Here is a 12954-nt window from a genome sequence, read left to right on the forward strand (position 1 = left end):
GATTACATCTATAGACTGGATACAGATTTACAACTCATCTATAATATAACAACTAAACCTGATGATGGAACTGATAACTACAATAAGATATTATCAATTAACTAGTCTGGTTACATGTGGCAGTGATCATTGTCAGATTAGGAACATGACTGGTTAATCTGTGTTGAGTGCTAGTTTTTATTCTGCTGGCACTAAGTTTTGATGATGTAGAGTATCCTCACATCCACCACATGCGCTCTTCCACTGCTCTACCTGATATAACGTTTGACAATAATTTTCAACATGTCTATGTGCTCACCCAACACATACACAAGTGAGTATAACAAATTGGAAATTGCTGTGACTTTGAACATTTATTTTTTTTTCAATTTATAACCGCATAAAGATGACCCAAATAATCCTATACAAGCCTAATAACACAAAAAAACAACAATAAAATGCGATGTCAAGACTAAAGGTCGAGTAGTAGCCATTTCTTTGAAATCGATCACGTGACGAAATTGAAAAAGGAACTATTCTAGGTATTAAATAAATTCATGTTTTATCTTTATATTTTAACTGTTCAATCATTTATTACTCATAATAATAACACGTGGTTCTTTTGATATATTGAAGACACGTAGTTTTCAAGATGGAGGCTTAGTCGTTAATTGAGGTTGCAAAAATCGCGAGAAATGGTTGAACAAATAAACTATAACGAAGAAATAACAAACCCAGATTTCTGTCAAGGGATTTAGTTTAACCTTTGAGGTATTTTACTAGAGGAAATCTACATATTTTTGTTGCGTGATATGGTGCCGGCTTTGTCTCCCTGGTTATGAAAAGAAAAGACAGCCTGAGTCTGACAAGGTGTTACTATGACCACCAAATTAAATATTCATTGAAACTCATTGCAAGAGAGCGTGAACTTTGCGAATTCGCAGTTTTGATCTTGCCGACGATACATACACTAATCTGTCAGGCGTTAGAAGGGTCTGATGCCGTTCGGCCAGCGAGGGCGCCACCCACGCCTACATGTCAGGCTAGTACTGTAAAATGACTAATTTTCACTGGGTTTAAATTTCACTGATTTACCATTTCAGGCATATTCAGTGGGTTTTAAATTCACGGTTTGATCATTTAGATAATGTGTTCTATGGTAAATTTTACATATTCACTGGGTTTTAATTTAGCGCATTTTCCAGTCAGCGAAATAAGCCAAATTAAAACCCAGTGAATAATTAACCCCTTTACAGTATATTGCTTATATGCACAATCCCTATTGAGGGACTGTGGTATAAGCCAGCTTTCAGTGTTCACATTTCGGCGCCGACCGTTACAAAACTGGCGCTAATGACAAAGGAAATGCAATTGCAATTTATTGCTAATTGCAATTTATGTGTAAAAAATGGGGTCACGGATCAAATTTTTAGATAAACGTGATATTACTTTACCTGGAATACGTGGTCAATGCATGGTACTCGCTCAGTTGACGGTTTCCGAATCAATGTTTCATTTCATATCGAATCAATGGGCGTAACTTCGTGTCGTAGGAGGGCATAGTTTGCTCATATTTTTTGCGCGACAGCCAAGCGATTCACCAGGCCTGGCAGTTGCGCAGCAGGGGTGACATTTCGGCTGAAAAGTAGTAAGTAGTCTGAGCGTTCAGTGCTTGAAAGCGGTGAGTGATAGTTTATTTTGGAACTGACGTCAAATCATGCGCGTTTTTTAGGACATTGCATGGGAACATAACTGGCTGGTAACATTGTAGTTTGCGCTTGTTTTTGATCTGTTAACATTCGTCGTTGGGCTCGCCGTCGACTGAAAATTTGCAAATAACCTAAAAGGATCCCCTTGCGCTTCAATAAACGAAAATTAGATTTTCGCCGTATTATTGTAAATTGTCGCCACTAAAGGCATAACTTCGAGAATCACAGCTGAAATCTAAATTTTGATTACTTACTGCCAATTGATTAAGTGAAATTACCTCAAAAACCAAAATGCGAAATTCCAAAAAATATTAGAAATTCAGCCGTCATTGGCGCCATTTCACTACAATAACATTACCTTGCAAAACATAGACCGTGATAAAATTGTTCATGTTTACGTTTTTACTGAAGTCTGACATTAATAAATAGTTCGGCTGTCACGTACATTTGTTGCCACTTTGTGTATTACATTTTTCGGTGTAACAACTACGGAAAAATGACCGTAATTGGGGGGGGGGTGATTTACTACAAAATTGAAGGCCGCCTGTGACAGGTACTATTGCGTAAAGCGTAAAGCACTGTGTGAAGGAGATTGAGTTTAACCTCCCATGGGTTAGCATTAGCATACGGGTCGGAGTACTGAGACAGCACGTACTGTGTCGACAGTCGTTTGACCTGGAACATAGAACGTGTTATCGCACGATCACTCTCGTACGTCCACTTTGTGTTCACACCCACAACAGTGTAACGGTATTGACCCCAGGATACTACTAGTATATAGGTTCGTTCCATTGAAATGGGTTCTCGGTACATATATTGATCTTATTTGCTGTCCAAATAGATTCAGGGTAAACATATCTGGCAGATTGTAGCTGCATCGGGGTAGCTGTAATTGATGAAATAAAATATTTATATTTCAATTATTTACATATACGCTCCGGGGATACGATATCAATAAATATTATCATTACATTGCTATTCATCATCCCCGCCAGACGGGCGCCAGACATAGTACGTTAGAGGGACTGTGCTGTGAACCAGTGACAGGACAGAGCAGTTAGGCAAGAGGGCGTGTAAACTACGTTCGCTAATCATATTCCTGTCGTAATACGACGCGCTGGTAAGAGTCTCCCTAGGTTTATTATATTACGTATAATTAATTAAACATGCGAGAGAGTCACAGTCTCGTGGGCGTGTGGCATGGTTAAGTGCGTTATAGCCATATTACAAATATCAACTAGCCTAAAGGCCCTTGTAAACTTATTTCTATTATGCGTTTTCTTGGAATAAAGATGTTTGTTGCCGCGAAACTTCCTGTTTATTTTCTCCGAAGCTTCGCGTCATTATTGCCTTGTCTGGAACGATCGAGACTGTCGTGCTCGAAACCAAACTATACATTTAGATGTTATAGGTGAGTTATTCATGTATTTTCATTCAGAGTTGTGGTAAATGTTTACTTGTTTAGCGTTTTGTAAATTGTTTTAGAATTATGATGACTAGTTAGCGAGCTGTATTTCACTCTTCCGTCCGACTCAAACGTCACCCGTTTATAAATACGATGTAGTGTCTGAGATACTGTATTAGATCCGGTTAAGTTGCCGGAAGACGATTGCGAAGCATCGAGTCTAAACGAACCCAAAACGACGCGGAACCACAGTTTATTTCTTGTGGAATCGTATAACTTTGCTAGACTGCCCGTTAAGACAGCAGAATGGCTATCGTACTCTACACCGCCTTCGACCATATCGAACGGAGTGGCATTGAGTTAGGTCGGTCGCAAATAGTGGCGACAAATTTATAACAAATTTTGTTTCGAAAGTGTTATTAGTATTGACCATGGAGGTAAAAAGAAAAGGAGTCACAGCCAAAATAATCCTTCTAAACTTCTTTTGTTTTAGACAAGTTTAATCCTATAATTCCCTTTGTCTTATCGTCCTTTCACCCCAGGATCGTCGCCGACGCGTCATTTACTCTCAAGCGTTGCTGCGCACAGTACACATTCCAAGGTCTTGTTTTATGGTGTCGCAGTAAATGTCAAAGGACATAAAGCATGCGCAGATCTTTTATACGTAGAGGAAACGTGTTTGTGAGAACGGGAAAGTCGGAATTTTGAAAATCAGAGAATTTCTTGTTAAGTTTATGTAATTTTTCGTTTTTCAGCACATTTTCCGTTGTAGTTTTGAATCGGCAATATTGTAATGTTTCGAAACCTTGCTAGTACTGTTTTTTAGTCCACAATAAAGCTTGTTTAATGATCTTTGCAATGGTGCATGGCATGGACCGCACCGCGTTGTACCAGTGACTGAATTTTGAGGTTCGAAATGACGCTTTTTGAAGTTTATATCCCTTGTATGTCCTACTTCCTACGGCAGTGCGTCAACAAGAAATTCGCTGCATTTTTTTTTGTTTTCGAGTAATCGTTTCGTTCACAGCATATGGAAAACAATTTTTCGTCTGTAATATGCTCTTCGATTTTGTTTACGTCTTCTGAAATGAAGGACATAGCAGTTTCAGCATCGTAGTCAAACTCGTGCGCGTTATCGATCGTCGCCATATTTGTTTATAAGAATTTGACAGAATTGTCACGAAAATCACCGAGTGCCGCCGAAGGCGTCCATAGTATGCTAATTCACGGTAATCCTCACTGCGCTAAGAGGAAACTGTCCTCCTTGATCCGTTCGGCAAATAAACTCCCTGATCTATGTACAAACAGCGGCGACCATCCTGGTACATTTGATCTAAGCTTGGCTGTGACTCCTTCTCTTTTTACCTCCATGTATTGACACATGTCACCAACTTTTTATTAGCTCCGCTGTCGACTTTGTCCGTCGTCGTCAGTCGTCCGTGTCAATATTTTACTTTTTTGACTTCTTCTTGAAAACCATGAGCCTGAATGCTTTGATACTTGGTGTACTAGTATATGTACCTTGGGTAGACCTCTCTTAGGTTTGTTCATTTTGTAATGATATCTTTAATTCTCTATTTGCAAGTCCAATTGCTTTGATATTACATAATAGGTACTACATGTGGACCTCTCTCAGATTTGTTCGTTTTGTAATGATATCTTTAATTCTCTATTTGCAAGTCCAATTGCTTTGATATTACATAATAGGTACTACATGTGGACCTCTCTCAGATTTGTTCGTTTTGTAATGATATCTTTAATTCTCTATTTGCAAGTCCAATTGCTTTGATATTACATAATAGGTACTACATGTGGACCTCTCTCAGATTTGTTCGTTTTGTAATGATATCTTTAATTCTATAATTTTGGTGAATACTTTTGTAATTTTTGGTAAAAAGTGATATTTTGGACTTCTAGTTAAAAACCACAAGTCTGATTGCTTTTATATTACATATATAGGCACTACATGTGGACCTCTTTCAGATTTGTTACTTTTGTAGTGATATCTTCAATTATCTAATTTTGATGATTATTTTTGTCATTTTTGGTGAAAAGTGATATTTTTGAATTCTTGTTGAAAACAGCAAGTCTACATATTGTTCATTTTCTAATGATATCTTCTGTTCTTTAACTGAAATGTGCATTGCTAACAGCGAAGCTATCTCAGCGGAGAGGCTGCTTGTTTTCTTCACAATATGAACAACTTTAATTTGAGGAAACCGTGACAACTTTAAGTAGTCATTAAATAACTGCATTACTAAATTGTTTGCTGTTCGTAGACCCCCCTCCCCCACAACCTCTGATGGGTTACAAACAAGCCTAGATACCATTTCGTATTGTCATAAATCGAGGCTACCTTTTTAAATGCACAATAATACAAACAAACAAAGCTGTCGTTTTTAATAGCAGGTGAAGACCACTTTTTTTTCCTGTATGAACAAAAATCCACATATACATATTTACTGTATGACTCAATTATGTAAATAATGTAAAAGTTTCAACAAAGAATTTTTCACAAAGCAAAATTAGCATTTGAAAAAGTGAAAAGAACGTTAGATTGGGATTTGAATATTAATAAGATTATCCAACAAGTACACTTTTTAATAGCACAGTACTTTCCATGCTACAAAAATGTAAAATAAATTTTTTAACTATTCAGTTACAAATCAAGGGTTCTTAAGAAAGCAAGTAATAATCATTGTCATGCTTTGCATTAATTTAATTGAATTCTACTTTAGAATGAAGTTCCAAATAACTACCCCCACCGACCGCTGATAAAGGTCACACTGTTTTCGACAATTGGCTAGATTTTGTCAATATGTTCACAAAAGAATGAAAAAAAAATTATTTCAATTTGTTTGCTTTTTTGGTCTTCATGAAAAAGAAAATAACCAATTAAGAACCAATTAATGCCATTTGAAAATTGTTTGATTAATTAGTTCAAATTATTAAAATTTCTGACAATAATCTACCAATTGTTATTTTCAGACATCAATATGTGTAACTTACGTAATACTGAGAAATTTGGTGATGAACTTCACATAGTATTTGAATGTCAAAATACATGTAATATAATTACTCAGATCAGGAAAACAAAATGATTTAGCTTGTTTTTTTTTAAATAAAATGGAATTGTATTCAGCAAAATAATGATGAGATATGGTTGGAACATTGTACCATAGAAACAATTATCTCATGGATATGTATTCATATCTTAATATATATCTTATTCACAATCTGTGAACACCAGCATAAATTTATACTATTATATGATAACAGTTGAGAGGACCTGATCATTTGTTTTAATGATAGCCAAAGAGGTCTTAGTTTTTAATCTCTCTCAAAAACAAAACTTAATATCAATATTTAAACACAATTCCCTAAACCAGTTAATCATGGTGCCCCCTCCCCAAAGAAGGACTTTAAAAAAAAACTTTTTAACACATTATCATGTTTAAATTCATGAAAAAATAACTTGATAAATTCTATTAATGACAATTGAGGAAAGGTTTACGATTGATACAAAACCCACAAACAAAGAAAAAAAATTACATGATTTGAAAACTCACCCAAAACCAATTATTACTTTACTACCATAATTACTACTATTAATGTTGATGGAAGAAAGGTTTATGACTAGTACTGATGCAAACACTCTTATTAAAAGTGTAGAAAAGACAAATTACATGATATGGAAACTCCCAAGAAACCAGTAACCGTACTACTACATGTACGAATTGCTACTATTAATGTTGATTGAACAATTGCTTATTACTATTACAAATGCAAATAAACTCAATATAAGGCTGAGAAAAAAAAATCTCTGTTTCTCGTTTCCCCGTGCATCATTTTGAACTATGCGCCTCGGACGTTTTTTTTTCCTTCTAAAGCATTCCAAAATGCTTTTGTACTTGCACTTGACTCAAATTTCCCCCATTTTAGCTCAGTATTAAAAAAAAAAAAAATTTTCTAGGCCTAAGCATAGAAAAGAAAAATTACATGATTATAGAACTCCCCAGAAACCAATTATCTCAGGAAGGCCTATACAGGGTGTTTGTCACCTATTACATGCACTACATCAAATGACATGGAAATAGTAGTCATTAGCTCAAAAGTTGGTATAATTTCACTATAAAAAACTTTATGAAAGTTTGCGCAGTTAAATTTTATTTTTTAGAACAAATTTTGAGTTAATTATTTTTAAGTAAGTATTAAACTTACATTACAGAGGGAAAATTTGAGATGATGAAGTTTCATGTATTTTTTGTTTGTAAAAATTAATTACATTTACACAGAAAAGAATTATTTGATTTGGCTAGTTTATCAGAATGTTCATGACAATTTTTTCTGAATAATGTTATGACTAGCATTGTAATTGGATGAAATTTTAAGATATTGTGAACCATTGTTACCATAGAAACCCATGGTAAATCAAAAATCACTGTTTTCATGATGTTGTTTTTTTGTCCCCTAAAAGAGATTTGAAGTGTTGCCATGTCAAGAACACTATTTATTCTGATGTATTTTCTATTGGTACAAAACTCAAACAGTTTAAAACTGGAAGGTAAGTCCATCACATATCATATAAGTAATCATTCATCTGTTTTGTGAGTCAAAAAAAAATAGCAAAATTTTGTTGCAGTAACAATTTCTCTTGGTTTCTTCAACATACAGAGTGCCAGTGACATTTGTGAACATTTTTCTTCACGATTGCCATGGAAACCGGAAATTGTGAAAATTCATAGTTAACAGTACACTGTAGAAGTATTATTCTGTGTTTTTTATCAGCAGATTTGATGTTTCGACATAAGTGAAATGAAAACCTAGTTTATAATAAAGAACCATGTACCGGTACAATGTGTATTAGTAATGGGCCATTCCAGTTTATATCTGCACCCCCCCTGTGGATGTGGTGCAGATATAAACTGGAATGGCCGAATGTTTTCATACTCATACATGTATGTATGTACCTGGTATCTGTGCATGTTGTCTGTACTTAGTAATATATTACTGTAATACATCATTTCAATCCATTTGTTATGTCATCCACATCCCAGATTGACTGAATTACTATTTGGAGAAAGTTAAATACTAATGCTTTAGTACTTTTTTATTATAGAATGTGACAGTGAATATTTCACTAGGTTGTTTATCTTTTTCACTACTAGATTTTCTCGCCCAAACGTTTTCTGCACTTTTTCTTATATTCCCCAATATTTCTAGAAATGAACCCTAATTTTAGAGCCAACAGGCAAAATTATATATAGTCAATTTTTTTTTTTTCACTACAAAAAAATGTTTATTTTTGTCCCAATCTTCTAAAGGAAAGTACAGTCTATAAACAGAACTATTTTGTGAATTTGTAATGAAGAAAGAGAACTGGTGGTGAAAAGGTTAAAACACCACAATGTGTTTTATATAGTCCTATATGTGATGTATACAACACATGTACATGTAGCATACATGTATAATGATTGATTATGTAAAGTTTTGACTACTTTCATCTTTCACTTTTTACCCTAGCATCTTTAAATCATCCATTGCAAGCATAAATTGCAGTGAAAATCATTATTACATGATAACAGTTTTTCTTTTAATAGTACCATAATATTAAACTTTGTGTACCTGCAGTTGCTATGCAGATAGTGGTGAAATATGGTGAAACCATGGAAACACAATGTAAACTTGTAGATATAAATGTTGATGAGTACACAGCGGAGGACATTGCTTGGTATAAGAATGGAGATGTATTATCTGAGGATATGTATTCAGTTGTCAATACAACCACATCACTGTTATCTCTATCAAATGTAACTTTTGATGCAGAAGGCAATTATTCATGTCAACTGAATCATCTTGATCAAGTGGTTGCCATAGCGACAACAGACATTGTAGTTGGAAGTGAGTATTATTCTGAGAATTTTGCAAGTCAATAGAAAATTAGTTTCTTTTTGCTTATTTTTTCATGTCATCATCTTTTATCAAAACATGATATAAACACTTGTTGCATCTCATTTCAGTTCATAAATTTATTTTTATTTTATTTTATTTTTTCTGAGATTTCTGCAAGTCAATAGAAAATTAATTTCTTTTTGCTTATTTTTTTCATGTCATCATCTTTTATCAAAACATGCTATAAACACTTGTTGCATCTCATTTCAGTTCATAAATTTATTTTTATTTTATTTTATTTTTTCTGAGATTTCTGCAAGTCAATAGAAAATTAATTTCTTGTTGCTTATTTTTTTCATGTCATCATCTTTTATCAAAACATGCTATAAACACTTGTTGCATCTCATTTCAGTTCATAAATTTATTTTATTTTGTAAATTGATTGATAGTAAAATTACATTTGTTGCATGCATGTTTTGTGTGGCAAAGGCATATTGACAGAACTGTTATTGTCTTTGTGTCACATGATTTTTACTACCAAACGTTCAGTAAACAATTTGTTTGCTTTTTCATGTATTTTTAGCAAATGGACATAATTAACCCTTACAAAAATGTAGCTACAGGTTTTTTTGTAAAAAAAACCCATAATAATGATGTTTTTTTGTTTTTTTTTGCCAAATATGACAAAAGTTGATTTTGGTAGTACAATTTAATCTAAATGTCGTCTACTGAATTATGTTCAAGTGACTTTAATAATTTGTAATGATGGATCTTCATTTTTCAGGGTCACCGAGTATCGCTAATTTTTCCTGTGTGTGTTACAACATGGGTGAAATGTGGTGCACCTGGGACCCAGTGGATAGCAATCTACCAACTCAGTATGTGTTCACATGGAGATCGTTGTGAGTACATTCCTACGTATGATTATAGTGAAAATGTATATAAAAATATCATGCATGGTTGAAAAAATAATCACTTTGCAGAGAAAAATATCTGATTTTTTGGTCACTGAAATAAACTTCGCAATATCGATGATCCTTTTGTGATTACAATTTGAATTCATGAAATTTTAGCCAAAAAAATTATGTTATGATAGAATGCCATTAAATACAACAATTCTGTCTCAGACTATTCTTGAATAATTTTACATAAAAATCTATAATTCCTAGCAGCAGACTTTTTTGGTGTTTATGAGTCAATAAAATAAGATTGAACAATTCATTAGCCAATCAAAGCATGTCTACCAGAACTATCAACATTTGCCAATCAAAGCATGTCTACTTGAACAATCGTATTAGCCAATCAAAGCATGTCTACCTGAACAATCGTATTATCCAATCAAAGCATGTCTACCTGAACAATCGTATTAGCCAATGAAAGCATGTCTACCTGAACAATCGTATTATCCAATCAAAGCATGTCTACCTGAACAATCGTATTAGCCAATGAAAGCATGTCTACCTGAACAATCGTATTAGCCAATCAAAGCATGTCTACCAAAACAATTGTATTAGCCAATCAAAGCATTTCTACCTGAACAATCGTATTAGCTAATCAAAGCATGTCTACCAAAACAATACCAATATCCAATGAAAAAAGCTACTTCTCATCTTCTCTCTCTATTTTTATACAGTTATTATTCTGGAAACCTCTGGAATGACTGTCCAAATAGCATAACAAAAGGACCAAATTCATGCTATTTTGATACATATACTAACCTTGGTTCAGAACATTCAATGAGAGTCACCTCAACCAATCAACTTGACACTGACAATAAAATAATTGCATTCAACCCAGACACCCAATGTAAGTTCAAATTTACATTATATGAATAGAACATAGAGTAGGAAAGTTTCTTTTTTCTCATAAATACTATTTTGATTGTCACAAATAAGTTGACAGTTACCCAGAATGGCTGTATGTTGACCCTTACCATGGTTGATATACAGATTTGTTGCCCCAGAGATAGAACTTTTGACCAAGGAAAACAATGTCAACAATGTTGTCTGAGGGTCAACAAATATGTATATCAACCCTGGTAGGGCTGACATTTTTATTATTACACAGAATAAAACACCATTTTTCTAAATTTATTTCTAAATTCCAGTTGTTAATCCACTAATCTGTGTTTATTATGTAGATATGGTATGGTTTGAATTTTTAACTTATAAGTTTCTAAAATTACTGTTAATTTTAGTATTTCAGTGAGTCATTAGATTTTAATACAGCAGACATTGAATCTTTTGAACCATAAAAGTGAAAAAAAAAGACTGAGCCCACTTAGTCTGCATAGATGCAAAAGTCTATTGGCAAATTTAATTGGCTGATAGGTCAGTGAATTACCGGTATAATAATATCTCATACAGCCCTGTAGGAGTATATAATTGGTTCTGATTGGTTTTAAGGGGTTACACACTTGGTCAAAGGATGCTCAGTATCAAGACAACTAATAAGTCAAAACATCACGTCGAATAATATCTCAAAATATGTAATCAAATTTAAGCCTTGAATAAATTAAAATCATACAATTGTTTACAAATTTGATATCATATGATATCATCTAATACAGTGAAAATAGTTTGTGAAGAACTTACTGCAGTTATAATGGCACATTATTGTCAGCTTATCATAATTATGATATTTTTATGACATTTAACCTGTGTTGTATTTACAACATTTTGTTTTAGATACACCGTTTCCACCAAAAAACTTGCAGCTTGAATCTAGAACTGCCTATTCTATCTTGGCTTCGTGGACCCCACCTATAAAAAACTCACTAAGGTATAAATTGCAGTATCTCAGTGAGTGGGAGACTGAGTGGTCTCAGGTAAGTTCTATATATTACAGAAATAACATTAAATTGCAGTGTGAATCACTGTGCTCTGCTGATAATATTCAGATTATTAGTCCCCGCTCGGACGAAGTGCGAAAACGGGGACTTATAATTCGGTCTCCGTCCGTGCATCCGTTCGAAGTCATATCTCAGAATCCTGTGGACCGATTCCGTTCATTCTTTGCATGTGCCTCGTACCTTATGTAGGACATATGCACATGCAGTGGTTTAGTGATTTGATTCAAAATGGCCGACTGGCAGCCATCTTGTTTTTGAAAATGTTGTATTTTGGACATGCTTTGTTAGTTGTCATTCAAACTTGGTACATAGATTATACATGTTAGGATACATGTCCATGACGATTTATTTTGCAATTGGATCAAAGATGGTCAACTGTCAGGCATCTTGTGTTTTTTCTTATGCGGTATCTTGGACGTGCTCTGTTAGGTTTCATTTAAATTTGACACATACATGTACTTTATACATGTTAGGATGCATGTCCATGACAATTTGTTTCAAAATCTGGTCAAGGATGGCCGATTGACAGCCATCTGACTTTTTGGCCTTAGTACTATATTTCCACAATTTATGTACCATTTTCATCCGTATTTGGCACATACATCATACATGTCAGTGTGTTTCATATTCAGATCAAAGATGGCTGAATAACGGCTGTTTTTATTTTTGGCCATATTACTGCTACACGGAACACGTGTTTTGATGTAAATAAACAATCTGTTGTATACGCCACTTCGAACTCAAGTTTCAAGGACACGCTCGCGACAACCCCTCCGCTTTAATACGACGAGCACAAAGAGAACTTTCAAAAATTTAACGGGGACTGTGTCATTTTAAATGACTTGTATGAATTGTGATTTGTATCATTAATAATAAAATAAGATTATTCCAGTCTATATCAGAGAACACTTATCAATGTGATTATTTGTACTCATTTACTGTGGTGGTAAAAAAGAATAAAGCAAAAATAAGTTTGATATTTTGATATTTTTTTTTCCAACAAAAATTTTGGTATTTGCTCTATTAGAAGCACATCTCCAGTAAAAACAAACCTAAATTGTATTCATTGTGTACTGCAATGTAAAAATGTGATTAGACAAAACTCTGATATATGCATT

At 34.0% G+C, this 12954-nt stretch overlaps 1 protein-coding gene across 1 annotated transcript in view; it reads left to right on the forward strand.

Annotated features, from left to right (window-relative positions):
* Window positions 1-2977: 2977 nt before the first annotated feature.
* Window positions 2978-12954, forward strand: part of LOC100371902 (netrin receptor DCC-like) — a 36530-nt gene continuing 26553 nt past the window's right edge. The window contains exons 1-6 of the mRNA XM_085503304.1: window positions 2978-3099; window positions 7571-7657; window positions 8725-8994; window positions 9770-9887; window positions 10619-10791; window positions 11673-11812. Coding sequence (XP_085359430.1) covers window positions 7588-7657; window positions 8725-8994; window positions 9770-9887; window positions 10619-10791; window positions 11673-11812 — 771 coding nt within the window. The 5' untranslated portion in view covers window positions 2978-3099; window positions 7571-7587. The remainder of the gene's footprint in view (window positions 3100-7570; window positions 7658-8724; window positions 8995-9769; window positions 9888-10618; window positions 10792-11672; window positions 11813-12954) is intronic.

The sequence above is a fragment of the Saccoglossus kowalevskii genome, chromosome 9 (genome assembly GCF_978046115.1).
Source record: "Saccoglossus kowalevskii chromosome 9, keSacKowa6.1, whole genome shotgun sequence".
NCBI lineage: Eukaryota > Metazoa > Hemichordata > Enteropneusta > Harrimaniidae > Saccoglossus > Saccoglossus kowalevskii.